Below are 23513 nucleotides of genomic sequence, written 5' to 3' on the forward strand. Positions count from 1 at the left end.
TGCATAGTTACTTTCATCTTACACATAGATATGAAGTATTTAATAATAATACATGCTATATGTGCTTATTATCTATGTTCCTGATATCTGTGCTAGATGAACGATTTATACATGTTTTACTTGATTTATATTGTATATGTATTTTTATACCTATAAATATATTGGATAAAGATGGGTATATGAAAGATGAGATGAATGACGAGAGATGAAAGATGATATAGATGATGAGAGGTGAAAGATGATGAGAATCCTTGACCCAAGCGATGATCCAGTCATCTAGCAGAGTATAGATCACAACCGCAGACTATTCTAGACAGTCCAGTGGAAAGCTAACAGGCTCGCAACCTATAGGTGTTGTGAACGATATGTTCACCAGATGTACTCTAAAAACCCCGACGGCTATGGACTCAGTGCCTCACAAATGAACGTTGGCAGTTATGGATTTAGTGCCCTATAGATGAATATTATCAGCAATGGACTTTTTTCCTAACAAATAACATCGACAGCTATGGACTTAGTGCATGTTAGATAAACCCTGGCAGCGATGGACTTCCTGACTATTCCTTAGGACAATCCTTAGGAATAAATATTGAGGAATAGATGATTCTTAGGGAAGATACTTAAGAATAAAGAATATAATGGGAATGGGTAATTGGGTTAATTGTTTGATGATTAAACATAATAATTATATTATGGTGGGTTGAAAACCCTATGTACTCACCAGGTTCCCCAACCTGACGCACTTAATTTATTTGTATCACAGGTGTCGATACGAAGCTACATTACACTGAGAGATTAAAGGAGATGTAAATCATTAGTATAAATGAATGTAAGGTCTGTTTATGCTTACGTTTCTGTATTGACGATGACATCCCAATGTTATAATATAAACAAAATGCATTTCTTCATAAATGATTTAATAATATCTTTATCATGTTTTCTGGGAACAAATTTCGCAATATTATTCCTTAAAATGGATACTCTTGTTTTTAAATAAGCATAAATAATTTTTTTTAAAATGACCGTGAATTTGGGGATGTCACACGGAGCCTGTCTCTTCTCCCTCGTATGAGTCTCAATCTCAATCTCCTGCCTTCGCGCAACATCCTGAAGCTCAGAGAGAGTGTGATATTGCTGGGTAGACAAAAACTCCTGAATCCTAGTCTTAAGCGTGGTCATGTATCACGACATTTGGGCATGCTCTGAAGCGGAGGGTAGAAAAGAGCTCTCTTGGTAAACATCTTGGTGATCTCCGTCACCGACTTCGTTATCTGCCTCAACGTTAGATACTCCTGAGCCAACCTATCCCTATCCACCATGGGAACATACTCAGCGCGGAACATCTTCGAAAATTGCTCCCAAGTAACAGCAGCATCCGGCTCAAGAGTATAAGAACCAGTCACCAGCTTCTATCATTCCTTCGCACCCAAACGAAGAAGGTTCAAGGTGAACCTTCCTTGGTTACTTTTGAAAATAAGTTGAAAATAATTTGAAAACTTTTGCAGATCCTTAGTTTGAGTCTGGATTCGCACGAATATTCATCCAATTCTGTCAAACCAGGGATCTGATACCAACTTGTAACATCCCAAAAATCAAGGCAAAAATTTTATTTTTCAAAACCATTTCAAAGCCATAAATTTTATAAAAAAATGTTTCCAAAGGATACAATCATATATCAGAGTATCCCAAAATCATAAATCATGTAAAAGTCTAGGATGATGTGTGGGATCAAGCCTTCACCTTCCCCATGTCCTCTGAAGTACCTGAAACCATAAAATCAAACTGTAAGCCAAAGCTTAGTGAGTTACCTCAAAATACCACCACACATCATATAACAGCATGCAAACTAGGCCCATATCCATCGGGCTGGACTACCCCTGAGCCCACAACATGTTTCTGGGTTGTCCTACTGGCTCACAACTCATGTCTGGATTGTTCCCGAGCCCACAACATAAGACTGGCTTGCCTTACCGGCCCTCAACTTATGTTTGGGTTGCTCCCGAGCACACAACATAATTCTCGCTTGCCTTTCCGGTCTACAGCTTATGTGTGGCTTGCTCTCAGGTTTATTGGCTTCCGCACAGAGCATTATTGCCTCAACCCAACCGCACTATGTTTACATATACAACAGATAAAAAAATAACAGAAAACAGATAATCATGTAGATCTTAACAAATCACTACAAAATAACAACATTCTAAACCAGGATACATAACCTAGTAGGCTGACATTGGTGCCTTCTACCCACAAGTACAGTGAGGAAAACTCACCTCATAGTTTGAAATAGAGCTGAACAAATCACTGCTCCAAATTTCGTCTCTACCGGTCACCTATACAATAAAAGGGGACCTAATCTCAAACTACTATTTAAATTACCCAAAATACCCATAAGTCAAACTTGGTCAAAGGTCAAAGTCAAGAAGTCAACACAAGCTGAGTACGCCATGCGTACTCCAGCTCTACGCATGGCATAGAGAGTGCCCTCCCCAAATTATGGGCTTCCAAAGCAGTACGCCATGCGTACTCCCATGGTACGTCCTGCATACTCGGTCAGCTTCCAATATTCTCCTTAAGTGCTTATTCCTTTAAGACCTTATGTCCAAAACTCATATCTAATCCCAAATAACTTCCTTAATCATAAAGTTTCCAACTTTATGACTTTGCTTGACTAGAAGTGCTCAAAACCCAAACCCTAACTTACTACCCAAAACCCAAGCTTCATAACTCTTGCATGGATGGGAGAAAGGGACCAAGATCACATTTTTATGACTACAAACACTCAAAAACATCGGAAAGGACAACTCATTCGGTCTAGAGTAGGCCATACTCATATATACCAAGATTATGGGACAAAAAGGCACAAAAACTCAAGAACTAGCAAGATCTAATGAAGCATTCATCAAGTTCAAAACTTTATGCCTTCTGGAGGTTGCTTGAAAGGTGAAAAATTCAGATCCACAAGACTTGAAACTTCTCACTAGCCTTCCAATCACTTTCTTCCTTCAAATATGAGCACCAAACACCAAACTAAGCTCAATATTTCATAAATGATGGTTAGGGTTTGCAAGGAGTCGAATGGGAGAATGGAGGCTGAAGGTAGGAGGGTCTCAAAGCAGATAATGACATTATATAGGGCTCAAACCCTAAAAATTTGGGTTTTCTCATCAGCCTAGTATGCCCTGCGTACTCACATGTATCTGCATCACTCTTTAATGACCTACGCCCAACGTACACCCAACGTAGGGACAAATTTGCAACAATTTAATAATTTGAGACAAGAAAGGAAATTAAATGATTATGGTTGGGTGTTACATAAGGTTTCTAATGATGAGCGTTTGTTTAAAAAGTCGATTAAAGGGCAATTTTGCGAGCCGAATGAAGTTACATATGTAACAATCATGAGTGCGCGCTGTAAAGCTGAAAATACTAAGATTGACATTAAATTACTCAAATTTATGGAAGAAAGGGGTTGTAAACCTAACAAGAAAGTATATAGCACGATCATCGATGGTTTTTTACAAGGAAAATGTGGTGGATAACGCTTTAACATTCTTATTAGAAACGATAAAAAAAATCCTAAACCTTAAACCTTAATAGAATAAGCCAAATCTCTAAACCTTAACTAAATAAGCCTCAATTAATGGAGTAACTCGCAAAGATGTAAGTCATTGACCATAACTTTCATACATCGGCATCATGACTCAGTCTAACATGTAACTTAAACCTTAGTGACTATATAATCTATTGTAGTTCTTGAATACACATCATTGTATAGGACTAGAAAAACTAAATAGTTACCATTGACACAAAAGGTTTTTTTTCCATATTTCATCCTTATAAGCGGTGGATTTTTAAAATTTTTGATACTTCGATTTTGTTGTAACTTGTATGAAGTCAAACAAAAAGACTAACATAAGTAACGTTTTATTATGCAAAAAGGAAAAAGAATATTCTGATATAGTGAAATCCAATTAACGATTCCGAAGTCCGAAATCCAAAATTTTTTGCACCGTCTAGAATACACATTTTTTAGCTTAAATCTAGTGGAACGGTAACAAAATATTTTTTAGGTTTTGATAAACGGATCATACAAGGTTGTCATTTTCTACTAAAGGGTCATTGGTCTAGCGATACAAAAGTGTTTGCCTCCCCTAAGGGGTTGAGTTTTCAAGTCCCATGAAAATGAATAGTTTAGGATTATGATTTAGTTGGTGTGTGTTAGCCGTTCTTAAAAAAGGTTTCCATTTTCTTTAAAAACTGATAAATTCAGCATAAATATGATGAGCGAGAATAAATACAAAATTTTCAATAGCTTTTTAGGTAAATGAAAATTTTGGACTTCATATACCTCTTATTCCAAATTGACCCATTTCAAAATAAGTGGTCAAAAGGGTGATTGACTAATTTACATATAAGAGTAATAAAATTTACATCCTGTACATATTTAGTTACTTATGTTTTTTTTGTATACATGTGATCATTAACCTTGTTTACCGTGTTCACAAAACACCCATTAGTGTAGGTTTCCGGCGAAACATGAATTTTCCATTCACCTTATCCGACCAAACATGATTTTTTTGGCAAACAAAAATACATTTCTAATGAACTCGAGAACAAGACATTTCTGATGAACTTTGATGAACACAAGGACAAGAACAAGAGAGCTGAAAAAATCCGATGAACTCAAAAACAATTTTTCTAGATCTAGTGAACTCTCGATTTTCTAGATCTAATGAACTCTCGATTTTTTTTTTTCGAATCTTTTTGTTTAATGAAACCCTCCAGATCTCATTTCCAGTGAACCCCATCACAACCGAGCTTTATAAAATATGAACAACTTGTTTGTTTTTAGTGTTTGTGTGTGTAAGGGAGTTGGGTTTAAAACAAAGACACAACCACAAAAATCGATTTTTAGATCTGTTCCTAGAATCAAAGCACTTAAAATCTAGGTTCTTGAAGCTCTTGATCGAGTTTTGGGACAAATTGATTCTCAACAACACACATATAGATCGATTTTCATTAAAACACATATATAAATGTTTCTAAGTTTTCCGACAAGCACAAACACATTTATAATGAACTTAAGAATAAGTCATTTATAAATCTTTCAACTAATTTCCTCCATTTTTAAGTTTCTCGGATTAATTATGGGACACCCATTATTTTTCTTAAAATCCAACAATAAGTTGATCGAATTAGCTTATGTTGAATAAATATTCATGAATTCCTTGAAAACTTACGATGATCGGTATCTCTACATTTTCTTATGTCAGTCAATATCAATATCACTAGGTTTAATTTGGGAGAAATTGGTGTGTGGGTACAGGGGAATTGTGAAAGGTTAACTTCCACCCACAAGGTGTTCGACATAATGGCAACATATAATATAGTAGTCAAAATCAATAATTATGATACATGCTCTTCATTTTAGTTATATTTCTAATAGCCATAACCAAAGGAAACCCGTATTATATTAAGGAGGAGCCTCGTGAAAAATCAACAAGAATGTCATTGTAATTACCAGCAGAGAACCCAACAAGAGTGTTAATTTGTTGCCAGGAAATCAAGAAAATATGAGGAAACTACAACAACGGTATGAGATAAAGAAACAATCTTTTCCATTATTTGGAATCGATAGGGGTAAAAGAAGGTCATTTGGGTATAGCTCGAAGGTGAAACTAGCTGATTTCTCGATCTTTCTATGTATGATTCATATATTTGTCCATCAACTTTATGAAACTACTTTCTAGTAATCACTTAGTGGTTTGTGTATTTTACACAATTCCAATTCTATCGGAATGGAATCACGAATTCAAATTCTATCAGAATGGAAACACGAATTCTAATTCTGTTGGAATGAAATATGGATATTTTCTCATTGATTATACATGTTCTACAATTTTTGGTTATTGGTTTTGGTGCAGTTAACAAGTCCACATTTTTTTCCAAAGGAATATAGTTTTTTATTTATCATTTGCTAATGCGTTATTGGATTCTAAACTACAATTGGATTTGTTTTAACAGAAGTTGATGCTTGAAGAATGGAAAACAAAATTGAAATTGTTTCTTAGCAACATTATTCTTTTAGAATGAATTAGTGTATTTGTTAGATTTTGATGTTTTTTTTTCCGATTTGAAAGTTTTTTAGTTTTATTCTTTAACAATAAATGTAATTCTTAGCAATTGTTACATGTATTCTATAAGAATTAATGTAATTTTTGTTTTAATTCTTCAATTGGCGGTTCGAAAATTTTGTTATTCTACAAGAACACTTTAAAGTCATGATCAAGAAATATGTTCAAGAATATTTTTATTATTTTATGGTTCAAGAATATTTTTATTTTTGAACATACTCAAACATATTCTGTCAGAATGTCTGAATTAAAAACTTTATAATTCGTAAAATCAGATTTTTAAAATTAATAGAATCTATGATCCCTTAAAATATGCAAATTTCCTTTATTAGATCTATATTAATTGACTAAAATACCCTTCTAGTTAAATTAGATGGTATTTTTCAATCATATTTAATTTAATAATACGTATTAATCACTTTCTTAAAATAAGTAAAATAATTGACCACAATCATTCGTACATTCACACAATAATTATTTAGAATATAATAACCTAAGTCTATATATATATATATATATATATATATATATATATATATATATATTTAGGTTTATTTTCTATGGAAAACAAAAAACCCTAAAAATCATAAAAATGCATAAAAAAATACTTAGAGATCACAAAACTTTTTTAAAAATTTTTTTTATAAAAAACGCAGCTTTTTATTAAAATTGGCTGAAAAAAAAAATAAAAAATCAATTTTTTTTTAATAAAAAAAAGTTTCAAAATTTTTTTCAGCGAATTTCTTTAAAAACCTGCGATTTTTTCATAAAAAATGTCAAAAAAAGTTTTGTGATCTCTAGGTATTTTTTTTATGCATTTTTATGATTTTTAGGGTTTTTTTGTTTTCCAAATAACCTTTCCCTATATATGTATATATATGTATATATATATATACATATATATATATATATGTATATATATATATACATATATATATATATATATATATATATATATATATATATATATATATATATATATATATATATGGAGTGGTTCAAATGAGAACCCAAAAATGTTAAGAACCATAAGAACCATCTTTTTCAAATGTCATCGTTAAGGACATTTTAAATAAATCCAACATTTATATTGTATTAAGCAAACTTTTCCATTATCTAGTTTATAATTAGTTGTCATTTGTCATCGGACCACCGTCTGATCGTCACCGGACCACCACCAGACTGTCACTAGAATAACACCAAATTCAATGACATTTTTCTAATCGTATTCATAGCTTAATAGAACAAACATTGTAGCTCTCATTTCTTTGGTAATACTCAACCAAATATAGAAAATTTAATTAAAAAATAAAATTATGTCTTGATAAATTCAATTTTCACTCTTTTAAATTGTAGATTTAAAAAAAACATGTATCGCTTATAAGACATATTTACAGTCTAAAATAACATATGCACAGTTTAATAAACATATTAATTCATTAATAAGCATTTTAATAATTCCATGCATACATTCATTCATATTTTAACACATATTTTGTAACACCTGTTCCAGGTATTAATTTAAATTTCTAATTTTAGGGTTTTGGTACTGGGACTCGACGAGTTGGGAGCTCCGACTCATCGAGTAGAGGCTATTATGAGGAAGCGGGAGTTGGGTCCTACTCGACGAGTCGGAAGGCCCGACTCGACGAGTAGGAGCTGTAAAGAGAAACCCTAATTTTTAGGGTTTGCACCCTATATAATCTCCTTAAAAACCTTGAGGTTGACCTTCTATCGGCCTCCAAACCCTAAGAACGTCTGTGCTAAACCCTAATCCCCATTCTCTTTCATTTTGTGAGCTAGAGTGACTTGTGGAGCTTAAGAAGAAGGAGATAGTGAGAAGAAGAAGGATACATTTTCAACATCAAAGTTTCATTACTAGTAACGAGAATACGGAGACAATAAAATCTGGATGGAAAAATATTCTTCTTCTTTCTGTAGAAGTGAAAAGTTTTCAATTTTAGCTTTTGTAATATCTTTCTATAATATTATTAGATCGAGAAATAGACAGATTATAACACCCCATTTTGTAATATTATAGTGCTAGGAAGGAGGGGTGTAGTCTTTGAATTCAATTATGTAATGGAAACTCTTGTTAATGTTGGTAAATTAATGTATGGGAAAGTAGTGTTATTTTGAAATAGAACTTGTTGTTAGTTCTAAAAAGCTCCTTGCCCGATAGTCAATTTTTGTGATAATGAATGTTGGACCTAATGGGATCTAAATGACTAATTCTTGATCTTAAAATGTAGCGACGACAATATGGATCGTGTAAGCGAAAGAATCAGCTAAAGCAGAGTCTGTATAAGAAAGATATGCACATTTGAATTTGGAGATGGAATTAGGCTTAAGTGAATGAAAATACATTGTCTAAATCATTTTAATGCAAAACATGACCGTGTAATGACGATGAAGTATGTAATGCATGATTTTGTGAAGTACGGACAAATCTTGAATTATACTGAAAGGCTTATGTGAATTATCTAAGTTTTTATTGATTTAATATTTATGGTTAATTGTGTTGATATTTATTTTTTCTATGATTATGCTACTTACTAAGCTTGCATTGCTCACCCTTTCTCTGTTGTGATGCCTTCGAGACCGGTACCGCACCGCCGATAGAAGCCCTATAACTGACTGTGTAGTTTTGTGTTTTTACTGTAACGGAATTGTAATACCCGGATTGATCTCTTGATATAGTTTGTTTAATGATATTTTGGTAACTTTTTGTATAGTGTAAAGTTAATATGAATGTACACATAATTGGTTGTGTTTTCTCAGGAAAAATTGGGTGTACTTTGTATTATTTTATCGAGTGTTACATTGGTTTTGTTGATTTTACTTAACGTGGCTTGTTGTACTGGTGAATTGCTTATTGGTCTTCTATTGGGTCGAGTATGTATTCCAATACATATACATTGTTTTTTGGTTTCCCAATATTAAAAAAGTTCTTTTGTTACTCTAGTGTGAGTGTATGATTTACTAGATAGTTCATAAAAAGCTTTGTTGAATTTAAATGTATTCATAATGTGTATAGAGTATGTAGCTAGTATTTTCGGTTTGGATTTCTATGATGTGTTGTTTGATGCATATATAAAAGAAAGCAGTAGTGGTGATGGCGGTGTGGATAATTATGATTGATAATGGTGGTGATTGCTTTTGACAATGGTGATTGATGGTCGTAGGCCGATGGTGATGATGGTGAGTAGTGTGGATGATAATGGTGATTAGTGATGGTGGGCTAATGGTGATTAATGATGATGATTGTTGTTGATTCATATTGGTGACAGTGGTGAGTGTGGTGGTGGGTTGATTAGGATCATTACAAAACTGTTCCATATAGTTTAGAAAAAAAATCAAATAACAAAAAAAATAAAGAAACAAATGAGGGGCATATTGGTCTTTTAACTTTGACTTAAAAGCTAATATATAACAAACTCAGGGACCTTTGCAAGATTTAAAAACCATATAGTACCAAAAGTATGAATTTTAGCAAACTCCACGTACCAAATGTGTAATTTCACTCTAAATTTTCTTTCCTTTGTGAGTAATTTTGTCCAAACTAGTTTTGTACATTGCAAAAGGACCTGATTTGGATGCTGCTGTCACAGTAATCGCGTTCTTTCTTTGAATGCCGATGAGAGGTGGATGCGCTGCTTTGTTACGCATGCGCCTTCCTTCTACTCCTACTCGCAAAGGTACTCTTCTATCCAGTTCCTCTTCCTCAATCAACACTTCGTTTTTATTATCATTAGGGCTCCATAATTCCATGGACAATAATCAATTATCCTTAAATTCAAATCCGAAATCGCTTTCAACCACACCTGCAAAATCTGATCGAATTATTAAAAGCATCGATAACCTCGATGATGATGAGTTCTCGTTTCATCAAATGATCCATAAGAAGCCTCTGCCATTGTTAAGCGAATTCAACAGACTCCTTGGAGTAATTGTAAAGAAGAAGCGTTACTCCACAGCGATTTCCTTGATCAATCAAATGTTGTTCTTGCGAATATCCGTTGACGCGTATATGATGAACATTGCGATAAACTGTTTCTCTCATTTACGAAGAATCGATCTAGGGTTTGCTGTGTTTGGTTGCATTGTTAAATGTGGTCATGAACCACTTGTGTCTACTTATAATACTCTATTAAAAGGTTTAGTGTTATCAGATAAGGCTTTTGAGGCTGAACATTTGTTCAAGAAGCTGATCAAAGAGAAAATCTGCGAACCCAATGAAGTTACATATGGGACAATCATGAATGGGATTTGTAAAGCTGGAAACACTAAAATCGCCATTGAATTACTTAGATTTATGGAGAAAAGAGGTTGTAAACCTAACAAGGAAATATATACCACAATCATAGATAGTTTTTGTAAGGAGAAAAAGGTGGATGATGCTTTAAAACTCCTCACACAAATGATTGATAAAAGAGTTTCTCCAAATGTCATTACTTACAATTCCTTGATTTATGGTCTGTGTAGTGTAAACAGATGGGAAGAAGCCAAGGAAATGATTATAGAAATGGATAAAAGAAAGATCAATCCTGATGTGTTTACTTTCAATACATTTATAGATGCATTTTGTAAAGAAGGAATGGTGGAAGATGCTGAAAGTGTTCTTCATGTCATGATAGAAAGAGGTGAGAAACCAGATGTTGTCACTTATAGTTCATTAATTGATGGGTATTGTTTGAGAGGTGAAATGAAAAAAGCCATGGGAGTTTTCAACACCATGATTGATAAAAAAATCAAACCCAATATTATCACTTTTAACACCTTAATAAATGGGCATTGTAAAAGATCAAACATAGATGAAGCAATGAGAGTTTTCAAGGAGATAACTCATAGGAACTTAGAACCCACAGTTTCAACTTACAGCACTATTTTATATGGATTGTTTAAGGTAGGAAGATGTGAAGATGCTCTAAAACTATTCGAAGATATGCAATTTATACCCCTAACTCCAAATTTCATCACTTATTCAGTCTTATTAGATGGACTATGCAAAAACAATAGAGTCAATGAAGCATTATCTTTCTTTCGTGATATAATGAAGAAAGGTGTAAATCCTAATGTTGCTTTGTACACTGTTCTTATTGATGGTAGTTGTAAAAATGGGAAGCTTGATGTAGCTTTAGATCTTTTTAGTGAATTGTGTTCAAAAGGTTTGCAACCGAATATTGTGACATATAATGCTATGAATAATGGGTTTTGTATAGAGGGAATGATTGAGGAAGCGAAAGAACTTGTTATAAAAATGGAGAAAAATGGTGTTGTTCCAAATAGTTCGACTTATAACATTCTTCTTCAAGGGATTGTGAAGTGGAGAAAACCTAAAGATGTGTTGTTACATTTGAAGGAAATGGATGCAAAGGGGTTTTCGTTTGATGCATCTTCGTTTTATTTGCTACTTCATATGAATCCAACAAAAAAACAAGATTCTAACTTTGCTGAATTGATTAGGAAACTTGCACCACAAGATATATTGAAATATAAATTCCGATTAGTGAAATAGCATGTGAGTTGTTACATTGTGAGAAGAATGTCTTTTATTTTGGATAAGTTAATAACCATTGGCTATTTTTTAATAAAGATTTTGACATGAAAGTACTTAAGTTTGTCAAGTTTTGTTGGTTTTGTCTTTGTTAATGCCCAAAGTTTGGTAAGATTTTTCATTTTTCCTCTTAAGTTTACAAATTTGCAAAAATTAACCTTAAGTATGAAATCAAGTTTGCAAAAAAAAAAAAAAAAAAACTTAAGTTTACAAATCTGTTATGTTTTTACTCTTAAGTAAACTTTTCAAATTTGACATAAAAGTCGTTAAGTTTGTCAAATTTTGTCAGTTTTGTTCCTGTGATGATTTTTGTGCGTTAATATCCAAAGTTTGCCAAGTGTATTTTTCCCTTAAAGGTTACAACTTTGCAAAAATAAGAAAAACCTAAAGTATGAAATCAAATTTGGAAAAAAAAAATTAAGTTTACAAATTTTTTATGTTTTTACCTTAAGTGTATTTTCAGATTTGACATAAAAATCCTTAAGTTTGTCAAATTTTGTTAGTTTTATCTCTGTGGTGATTTTTGTGCATTAATGCCCAAAGTTTGCTAAGCTTTTTTCAATTTTTTCCCTTATTTTTACAAATTTGCAAAAATTAACCGTAAGTATGAAATCAAATTTGCAAAAAAATAAACTTAAGTTTATAAATCTTTTATGTTTTTATCCTAAGTATATTTTTCAAATTTGAAATGAAAGTCCTTAAGTTTGTCAAATTTTGTTAGTTTTGTCCTCGGAAACTTGCCAATACAGGTAACAAGGGCAAAAATGAAAAAAAAAAAACTTGGCAAACTGTGGACATTAAAGAACAAAAAATCGTCACAGGGACAAAACTGACAAAATTTGACAAAGTTAAGGACTTTTATGTCAAAATCCCTTTCTATATATGATGTCAAAGTGTATCATGCAGGTTCAGTTTCGACTTTTCTAATGGTCATGTAGAACTGTTAAAGGGTAAATGAGTCCTTTGCTGTAAATCTGTAATGCAATTGAGAGATTTGCTTGAGACGTAGCTTCTGAAAAAACCCAAACATAGAGGATTATGAGCGTTGAGGTAAGTTTTTTTTTTTTTTTTTTTTTTTTTTTTTTACTGTAAATAAATGTTGTTTACTTTTCTGCAAAATCTAAAGTTTTTTATGTTATTTTCATTAAATATTGCCTGGACAAATGATGTTTTAACTTCAGATGACAGCATGTTGCATAGGATGTCCAAAAAACATGATTTTTTTTTGTGGATCAGGTCCTTGCAAAACTTGAAATGACTATTTATACCCCTTTAATTTATTTGGATCCTCTTTTAACATGCAAAACTCTTTTCGTTTGTGGTGTGTCAACATGCAAACTGCCTTTAGTGTCTGAAATTACAAAATTCCCTTTGTTCTTTGCAGGTTAAAAAATTTGGATGATAAGGATGCGAGGGCATTTATGTCTTTTACCACCTTTTTGGGTGGGACAAAAGGTTGCAAACCATATTATATTGTGGCATTGGAAAGTTGTAATGGGAGTCGATTTGTACATAGTGAAGGGATAGTTATATAGAAAGTGGAAATAAACTTAAAGATTGCAATGAAGAAATGGTCAATGTCATAAAATAGTAAACCCAATTTTATATTTTGTTATGCTTAGATAACTCAAACCTCTTTAAGAGTTTCAACCACTAGATTTTCAATTTTGCTTGATTTAAAAAAAATTTGTTCACATGTTTCGCTTTTCTGGAATTTTGTAATATGTTTTATCTTTTACAAATTAATGTATGTGTAAATATTTTAGACGTGCCATTTATATATATATCTTTTTTCTTAAAACATGGAATTTATAAAATATTCAAACCTAAAGGAAAGGTCAAAGAGTTCGAGTCTTGACGTGAGTTTTGATTGTAATATGGATTGATATACTTATGTGCATCGACATATGGGAAATTATATATGCCAACCGTGTTTATATATATATATATATATATATATATATATATATATATATATATATATATATATATAGGGAGTGGTTCAAATGAGAACCAAAAAAGGTTAAGAACCGTAAGAACCTCTAACTTTAGATGTTTATAAAGGGTTTAGGGTAACCCTAAACTTTAAACCCTAAACCCTTTATAAACATCTAAAATTAGAGGTTCTTACGGTTCTTAACCTTTTTTGGTTCTTATTTGAACCTATATATATATATATATATATATATATATATATATATATATATATATATATATATATATATATATATATATATAGGGAGTAGTTCAAATGGGAACCCAAAAATATTAAGAACCATAAGAACCATCTTTTTAAAATGTTATCATTAAGGATATTTTAGATAAATCCAATATTTATATTGTATTAAGCAAACTTTTCCATTATCTAGTTTATAATTAGTTGTCATTTGTCATTGGATCACCGTCGGATTGTCACCGGACCGTCCGGACTCCCACCAGACTAACACCAAATTCAATGACATTTTTTTAATCGTATTCACAGTTTAATAGAACAAACATTGTAGCTCTCATTTCTTTGGTAATACTCAGCCAAATATAAAAAATTTAATTAAAAAAATAAAATTATGCCTTAAAAAATTCAATTTTCACTCTTTTAAATTGTAGATTTTAAAAAAATGTATCGCTTATAAGACATATTTATAGTCTAAAATAACATATGCCGAGTTTAATAAACATTAATTCATTAATAAGCAGTTTAATATTTCCATGCATACATTCATTCACATTTTAACAAATATTTATATAATATATACAACTTAATACAATCCATTTTTAGTTTAATACATAAAATTCACAACATAATACAATCCATTATATACTAACCACCACCATATATATATATATATATATATATATATATATATATATATATATATATATATATATAGGCTTAGGTTATTTTATTTTTACTAACTATTGTGTGCCAGAATGCACAGATCTGGACCACCGGATGGAATAAAATCAAATGTCATGATCTGAGGGTCTATGATATTAGAATATGATAACATGTTTCCGGTGATATTGTAAAGTATCAAATTCAAAAGAACTACTGACATTAAAAAAGTGAGAATCAAATTATTGAGAGACCAATTCGACAATTCCTAGAAAAATATTAAAACTTACCTGAAGGTGAAGTTATGTGCCGTCGCTGAAGCCACAAAGGGGTGGTGGCTAGAAAGTGGAAACCGGAGGAGTGGAGGCGTGAGGACCTTTGATCGAGCAGCAATGGTGGGGATCGTATTCATAAACATCAAAAATTGAATAACCAAAAATCGATTAGCATTTTATTCTCAAAAGAAATTCAATTGAAAAAAATCGAAAATTGAATTTAAAAATAGAAATTGAGTTGAAAGCATCCCAGGCCCAAGATGTTGGTGTACGGAAGCGACTGTGGAGCTATTTCGACAATGGATAATCGAGCCGACAGTGGAGGGGGAGGAGATATTTCGATTGGAGAAAAGATGCAAAGAGGAAAACAAGCCCTAGGTTGAAACAGAGTGGTCGTTCGATGCAGACGAAAAAGAGGGTGATATCTAGGGTTTTAAACTGATTCCATTATTTAAAGGAGGCATTAAATGATTTATTATTTTTTACCATAATTAGATATACTTAGTTTACCATTATACCCTTTTTTAATCTATTTAATGATTTATTATTTCCTAAATTCTCATTGGTGAATACATGCACACAATAGTTGCTAGAAACATTTAAATCTCTCCCTTTCATCCCTCCTTCTACCACCGGCAGCCTCATGTCGTCGCTGTCACCGCTGATGTCCGCCCTACTAACGGCTAGCTGGAATCTAAGTCGGCACCGATGTTGCCATCTAGATATGTTATTTTTACTCCACATGCACTAGATCCACCACTAGCGTCATCCTCATACATCTCTAGGGATTTCCACCAGTAACCGCCACTACAGACGACGACCGCAACACCACTGATGACGTCCGAGGTCAGATCACGAGCTCCGACGTGCGCTGAGACATATCACTGTTGTCACCGATGAGTTGAAAACTTTGATGATGTTATAATTGTAAAAGGAAGATGAAGATCATATTAGTGTAGAGAGAGTTGTTGATATTATGGAGATTCTCGAACTACTATAAGGTACATATGATGAGATTAATGTTATCATTTTTCTCCCGTGTATATTTTTTTATCAATTAAGTTCAAACGTTTCCTAATTGCTAGCTAACATATAGCTTTTTTACTAGCTTACATATAGCCATATAACTTCTTTTACCTTTTATTGATTCAAACAGATGGAGTTATTATTAACAATTCGTTAATAGCAGGGTCAGCCCTAAGGGTATGCAAGGTGTGCAGCCGTACAAGGCCCAGAAAAAAATAGGGCCCCGATTTTAATTAAATTTATCTAGTCATTATATGTATATATATTATTTTGTTCAAGTTAGAAACTAAACTTTGGTTAGCTTAACTGGCTAAAGCGCTCATCTATGCGCCTATATTTTCTGTGTGACATGGGTTCGATCTAGGGATGAGAATTTGGCCCGAAAACCCAAAACGAACTGAAAACCGAACCGAACCGCACCGAATTAGACCCGAATAAGCAATTCGATTCGGTTTTCGGGTATCTATATAAGGCTTATTCGGTTTCGGGTTATTCGGTCTGGGTTACTCGAATACGGGCTTATTTGGTCCAAAAGGACCGAACCGACAATAGTGTTACTAGCGTATTACACCAAATCGACGAGTCGATGACATTACTCTTTGATCGATTGAGGTTTTTCTCATCCTTGTGACATTACTCTTTGATCGATAGTTGCAGCTGCTGCCCTTACGACTTGGGATAACCTGGACTCATTGATCGATCATAACTAGTTCAAAGTTCAAACTTCAAAGTCCATTCACGATAAGAAACTCAAGTAAATATTTGTATCTTAATCTACTACTCAATCTTTCAATGTGTTGTTATGTATGTTACTCATTGAAATTTGAATGTGTTAATCTACTACTCAATGTTATTACGTATGTTATCAATTGAAATTTGAATGTGTTATGTTAACAGTTAACATTTTCTCTATAAGTCCAAGAAATGGGGACTTTGACCTTGAATGAGAACCTTAATGAGAGAATTTAATGAAAACAACCATATATGTTCTTTTACTTGTTTCATTCCATATTGATGAATCTATTTAAATGTTAAAGAACCTATATTGCTATTCTATTATATTAAAATGACTTTGTTATTGTGCTTTAGATTGATGATGTAGATGTGTTTGTTGATAACACTCAAGTTGAAGAAACAAATCAAGCAACAAAGCCGAAGAAAAGGAAATATGCCCAAAGGGCGGCTTGTTGGGCCGATTATGATGTAGTTCATATTGACAAAGTTAGACATAGCAAATGCAAAAAGTGTGGAACTTTGCTCAAAACCGAATCCGTCGGAAACGGTACTTCTAGTATGATTAAACATACGGAAAGATGTAAAATGAACCCAAAAAATTTAGAAAAAAAACTAGAAAACTAAACCACTTTAAATTTCAAAAAAAAATGAAAATGGGGAGAATAGTTTTGGGACTTGGAAGCATGATGAGAAAAGAATAAAAAAAGCCTTATTAAACTTATTTGTAGTTGGAGAACTACCGTTCAAGTTTGTAGAGAATGAATCATTTATTGAGTATACAAATGCATTGAACGGGAAAGTAGTTTTGCCATGTAGAACCACAATTTCAAATAGAGTCACCGATTACTTTCTTGAAGAAAAGGCTAAGTTGTTTAAGTTCTTTAGTAATCCCCTAAGTAATGTGCATTTGACCACCGATTGTTGGACAAGCTCATGTCAAAGGTTGAGCTATATGGTGGTCACGGCCTACTTTATTGATGAAGATTGGGTCATGCACAAAAGAATTATCAACTTTAAATTTCTAGATAGTCATAAGGGAGAAGAAATTGGGCGCACGTTGTTGACTTGTCTTCAAGAGTGGGGTATCAATAACGTAATGACCATCATCGTAGACAATGCTAGTGCGAATGACAAAACAATTGAAATTCTAATGAAAAAACTATCAAACTTGTACGATGAGGGGAAACAATTACACGTAAGGTGTATGGCCCACATCCTTAAACTTATTATTAGGGATGGTGTTGATCAATATCAATCTAGTATCAAGTGCATGCAAAAGGCTGTTAAATACATTAAGAATTCTACACAACGGATTCAAAGGTTCAAAGAATGCATGAAAGAGCTAAATGTGGAATCCAAAAAGTTTGTGTGCAATGATAGCCCAACTCGATGGAACTCCACATACGAGTTATTGAAGATTGTGGTGGAGTTGGAGAAGGTTTTTGGCATGTTTGAAGTCAAAGGTAATTTCATATTCCATTCCATTGTTTTTTTTTTTTTTTTTTAATTTCAGCATGGTTGCAAATTTTTAGCTAACTTTGAAGTGTCATAACATCTTTGTTATTTGTCCGATTTGCCCGATTTTTTTTTCCAGCTTGTAGTTTTCAATTTGAACTACAGTTTACACAATTTAAATGCGTTATTTGGTTGTATATTTAGTGAGATACAGACTCCTAAATAAGGGGTATTAAAGCTGTTTTTTTTTACAAAAAAAAAAAATACTAACATTTACTTTATTATAATAGATCTTACATTTGTTCGAGATGTTTTAACCTCCTCAAAAGAAGAATTCAACATTTGTAGAGCTATGGTTGGATTTCTCGAGAAATTCAAGGTGAAAACCGACATAGTATCGACATCAACCAAACCGATGGCACATCGGTTTTTTGGAGAAATATGTGATGTATACAAACACATTAAGGAATGGGCAGCTAGTCCCCAATTTTGTTTGATCAGGAAGGACATGATTGATAAATATGATAAGTATTGGGGCGACCTTGAAAAATTAAATGATTTTTCGTATTTTGCGGTCATATTAGATCCACGGTTTAAATTTGACTTTCTTCAACAATCTTTTGAGAGTTGATTAAGTTGAAGAATCCACAAAACGATCCCATGCTCAACTCGAAAGTCATTTTGAAGGCTAAGGCCTTAATATGGGGTGTTCAACAAAGATTTGAGAATTTTTTTTTATTTCTACAAATCAAAGTTTGACAATACTGACTCTTCTCAAAATCAAACACGTAGTCATGAAGATGTGGTTGTGATTGATGACGAGAACGACTTCATGGGTGATTTAATAGTACAAACTGATTACCCATCGGCATCAATGGAAACGGAGTTGACACGATACCTAAACGAGCAGTCAGTTAAATACAATAAAGATTTTGATATTCTACTTTGGTGCAAACAAAATGCATCTCGTTACCTTATTGTATCCCGTATGGCGAAAGGTATAACTTTATTATTTGTATACTTTTTTATAATTATATTTTAACATTTTTTATGTTTATGTTGATAGATATTTTGGGACTACAAATCTCTGCCGTGGCGTCAGAGGCGGCGTTTAGTACAAGCGGGCGGATATTGGATCCATATCGAACAAATTTGTCTGCAAATATAGTTGAGGCTTTGGTTTGCACTTAAGATTGGGTAAGGAAATCAAGAAAGCCAATTGTGGACAACATTGATGAAATTTTGAAAGACGATAAGGTCGCGAAAACTTTAGAAGAGACGATAAAGAACGAAGATGGAAAGGGAAAACAACTAATTAATATTCCCGAATAGTTAATTCGTGTTTGAAAAATGTTATTTTGGATATGGATAAAAACTTAAGATTCATATTTTAATTTGGGTGTGGAATGTTTAATGTTTAACTTATATGCTTATAGATAGATTTTTGGGTGTTTTGGATGTTTAATTTTTAGTATTTAATTTGTTTCTTTAAAAGATTTGTTATGAAATCATAAGCTATAAAAGTCATACAAAATAAAATATTTATAATCACATTGTAAATGTTATTTGGGTTATTATGGTTATTCGCCTCCTTAATCATCTTGTACATGTTATTTGGGTTATTCGGGCCAGAACCGAACCGAATCAAATAATACCCGAAACGAACCGAACATATATAGCTTATTTGGTTCGGTTTTCAGTTCATAAAATTACCCTTATTTGGTTTTCGGTTTATTCGGGTTCGGGTTGGTTCGGTTCAATTCCGACCCGAATAGCATCCCTAGTTCGATCCCCATTCTTTATCTTTTTTAGGCAAATCAATGAAAGTTACATCTTTAACCCTTCAAATTTAATTTAGTAAATCATCTTTCATAAGTTTCAAGTTTCACCTATCTAACTTGGATAAATTCACGTTTGGTTTCTTTTAATCAATTTAATTATTATATTTCTTCATGCAATTCATCACCCCTTTATTATTTGGTTTCTATGAATCCAAAACAGATTAAGAATCTGTCTACATATATTTTCAAGTAATTGATGATCTTATTGTAATATATATATATATATATATATATATATATATATATATATATATATATATATATATATATATATAGAGAGAGAGAGAGAGAGAGAGAGAGAAAAGTAGGTTCAAATGTTTTTCACATTTATTGTGTGTTAGATTGCACCAATAAGAATTTAGTAAAAAATATATATATTAAATGATATCCATACTTATAATTCTTTTTTTATAGAAACTAATTAGATCTGTCATTAATGTCAACAATAATAATATTCTTTCAAAATGAATTCGTATGTAGAAGAATGAGAGTATATTATAGCAGAATGAGAGTGTATGAGAGTGTATTCTAGTACAATACACTCTTGTTCTTTATATTTTATGCAACTTTATTGTATTTTAAGTGAGTGAGTAATGAAACAAAAAACGAACTCATACATAAAAACCTATATGCGAATTCATTCTGAAAGAATGTTATTGCTGACATTAACGACGAATTTAATTAGTTTCCTTAAAAATAGAATTATAATTATAGATATCATTTAATATCATCTTTATTTAATTAAATAATTATTTAATTTTACTAAATTTTTATTGGAGCGTTGTAGCATACAATAAATATAAGAAACACATTAACCTATCCTCTATATATATATATATATATATATATATATATATAGGGCCTTCAAAATGAACGGACCAGCCTGATTAATAGCAACTAAGAAAGTGTTTAACTAAGAAAGTGTCACCCGTTAGATGTTGTGGGTTATGTGTTTGTTTTCTTGTTCAGTGGACGTTCTAGACCCGTGTTCGCATGGGGCGGATGTATTTGATGGCATAATTTCTTATTTTTTTGTAAGCATTCTAGATTTTCAATCAACTAATTGCGCAGTGCAGCAGGTGCTCGAAATTGTTGAATTATGTCTTATGCGGCAATATAAGGGATTCTCCTTGTACAACAACTTTTATGATTTTTATACCTATATGAAGTATATGTAACACCAAGGAGAAGAGTGAGGATTTTATTTGCATTCATAATTACTTAAGTGTTACTGTTGCATAATACAAAATTGCCCCAACTTTATGGAGCATTTTGCGCCTGTATTGTTGTCATTTTAGTCAGCTTAATGGACCATTTCTTAGTGCATTCAATATCATTTTCGTGTTGATGGTTGCATATATAAAATCTCAAACGGATAAGATGCATACAGTAATATATGACTTGAAATACATATATAAAATCTCAAATTAATAAGATGTAATCTAAGAACGATCCATAAAGGAATAAACATAATAAAAAATCATAAAACAAAAAAACTATGCCTATGATCCTACCATCCATTCACAAAGTTGCAGTAGATCTCCACCAAATTAGCTAAAGAAGACTTCTACAACAAAAAAAACATGATTATTGAATTTTCTTAATTGAGAATCATCACATAAACAACAAATTAAAAAAAAAAGAATGTTCCATCAGTTTTGAAAATATTAAAAAAGGTAGAATTTCTTAGGGTGCAAAAACAATCTCTACAGTAAATATGATGAAAATACATAGAAAGTACCCGTGGCAAATTTCCAGCATTTCATTCCAGTTGTTCATTCAAGATGTTCATTACATCTTATAAGCTTTCACCTTTTGGAAATCCCAAAATTGAGTCTTCAATAAGCCCATAAAGATTCCCTTCTCGGTAGATAAGAGAGATGGACATGGAAGGAACCGCTCATAACAATCTATAAAATGAACGAAAACTTACTAGTTACCAGGATTTCCAAGAATATTATCGGTATTACTCAAAAAAATAAAATTTTGATAAGGTGCAATTAAAAAAATGTATTAGAATATCCATTAAAATTTTACACATAATAGTCGTTTATTTTTATTTACTTATCCTAAAGTAATCTTTTCAGATGTTTTGGCAAAATTAATTTAGATCATTGTGTACTAAACTTTAATTTTTTTAAAAAAAAATCCTAATCTATTATGCTATGAACACAAGACCGTTTTTTAAAGTGAATGACACAGTTGGAGTTATTGTCTATTTTTTAAACAAACCTTGTAGAACTCAAAAAGTCCAAGAGCGTCCATATGTGTCCATGGCTAAGCCTTCCAGATATTGTCCTCCTCCCCAACATTAGACATAACCTGTTACTAATGTGCTTGAGTTCATATATAATCTGATGTCTCATATTTGCAAAGAGTTTCAGTTACTGCAATGCAAAAAGAAAATAAAACAAAGTCATTATTATTCAAAATCTATCACATAAAAAAATATATCAGCAACTAATTAGAAATCAAATTTGGGAAAAAAGTATAATGTGGTTCCTCTTTGTGGATGATGTATTGCAAATAATATCTCTAATTTGCATCAAAACAATCAGATTTAGAAACATATTTAACACCTGAGAAATAAAATTTGGAAAAAAGTCAAATTTGGAATAAAAAAATCATAAAAATACATTTCAATATATCATTTCTTACATTTGATTTCTTAGGTGCTGATATATTAGTAAGAAACACTTTGGCACCATTTTCTTCTTGATCCAATGACCTAAAGTAGACCTCCACAAACTCCATGGGTTCATAATTTTTCTAGTAAGTAACCATTTATAAGAAAACAATAAACAATTATTGACTAATAACAAACATTTAGAACAACAAATACCTAACAATTGGAATGTTGAACATTCTTACCGTATCGGTTTATATCATTTATAAACCACACATGTAATCACTTTTATATTACTACACGCAACTTTAAGCAAGTCTCATGAGAATGGCATACTAGAAATCCTGAACTGACTCGTGCTCAAGTTGAATCAACTCTCATTTCCATGAGAAAACATGCAATTCAGAGCAACCTGCCATTCGTTTCTCTTGGAGATGAAGAAACAGATCAAGAATTTGCAACAGGAGAAGCTCATCAAACCGCAATAATCTTGGATGATCCTCCCAAGTCTCCTCGTACTTATGTCTTTCAACCATCCTCGGACGAAGACCACTCAACGTAGTTTTTGTTTGATGATGATAGCGCTTCCGTTGGCACTCCTCCACTCTTCTCCTCATTCAAGTCTCTTCAAAAGCCTTCTTCATCAAGGCATGTTTACAATGATGATAAGTCTGAGAGCTTGTCACATCCCCAAACCGAGAACGGCGAAAACGTTCGGGGGGCGGAGGACGTCGTGTACAGTATCATAACAATGCACAATAATAAAACAAGCAACAACATCCATTGCTTTAATAATATAGTTAATACAAGTGTGTTCTGTGAATAGTTGTATGACACCAAAAATGTATATATAACAAAATAAAAGACGAGTCTTGAACATGTTCCGTCTTCTCAAAACCTGGTCCAGTGTACCTGTCTATTGGTGCCCTGAGAATACAAGTTATTATGAAAGAGAGTATCAACATTTAAGTTGATGAGTTCATAAATATTTTAGTGTCAAGTGTTTGCATTTGTTTCTTGAAAATGTTTGT

General features: G+C 32.2%; 1 protein-coding gene and 1 long non-coding RNA gene across 2 annotated transcripts; one reads left to right on the forward strand and one right to left on the reverse strand.

Annotated features, from left to right (window-relative positions):
- The first annotated feature begins 9713 nt into the window (after positions 1-9713).
- On the forward strand, positions 9714-12743 carry LOC145167636 (uncharacterized). Its single transcript, XM_079086871.1, has 2 exons — positions 9714-11655; positions 12598-12743. The coding sequence occupies exon 1, from the start codon at positions 9766-9768 to the stop codon at positions 11650-11652; it is 1887 nt and encodes a 628-aa protein (XP_078942997.1). The 5' UTR covers positions 9714-9765; the 3' UTR covers positions 11653-11655; positions 12598-12743.
- Positions 12744-21355: 8612 nt separating this feature from the next.
- Positions 21356-22434, reverse strand: LOC145163158 (uncharacterized). Its single transcript, XR_013739612.1, has 3 exons — positions 22089-22434; positions 21598-21766; positions 21356-21423 (listed from the first exon to the last, which is right to left on the reverse strand). It is a non-coding gene; the product is annotated as an uncharacterized LOC145163158 (long non-coding RNA).
- Between the last annotated feature and the right edge of the window lie 1079 nt (positions 22435-23513).

The sequence above is a fragment of the Lactuca virosa genome, chromosome 3 (genome assembly GCF_052849685.1).
Source record: "Lactuca virosa cultivar CGN04683 chromosome 3, Lactuca_virosa_CGN04683_v6, whole genome shotgun sequence".
Taxonomy (NCBI): domain Eukaryota; kingdom Viridiplantae; phylum Streptophyta; class Magnoliopsida; order Asterales; family Asteraceae; genus Lactuca; species Lactuca virosa.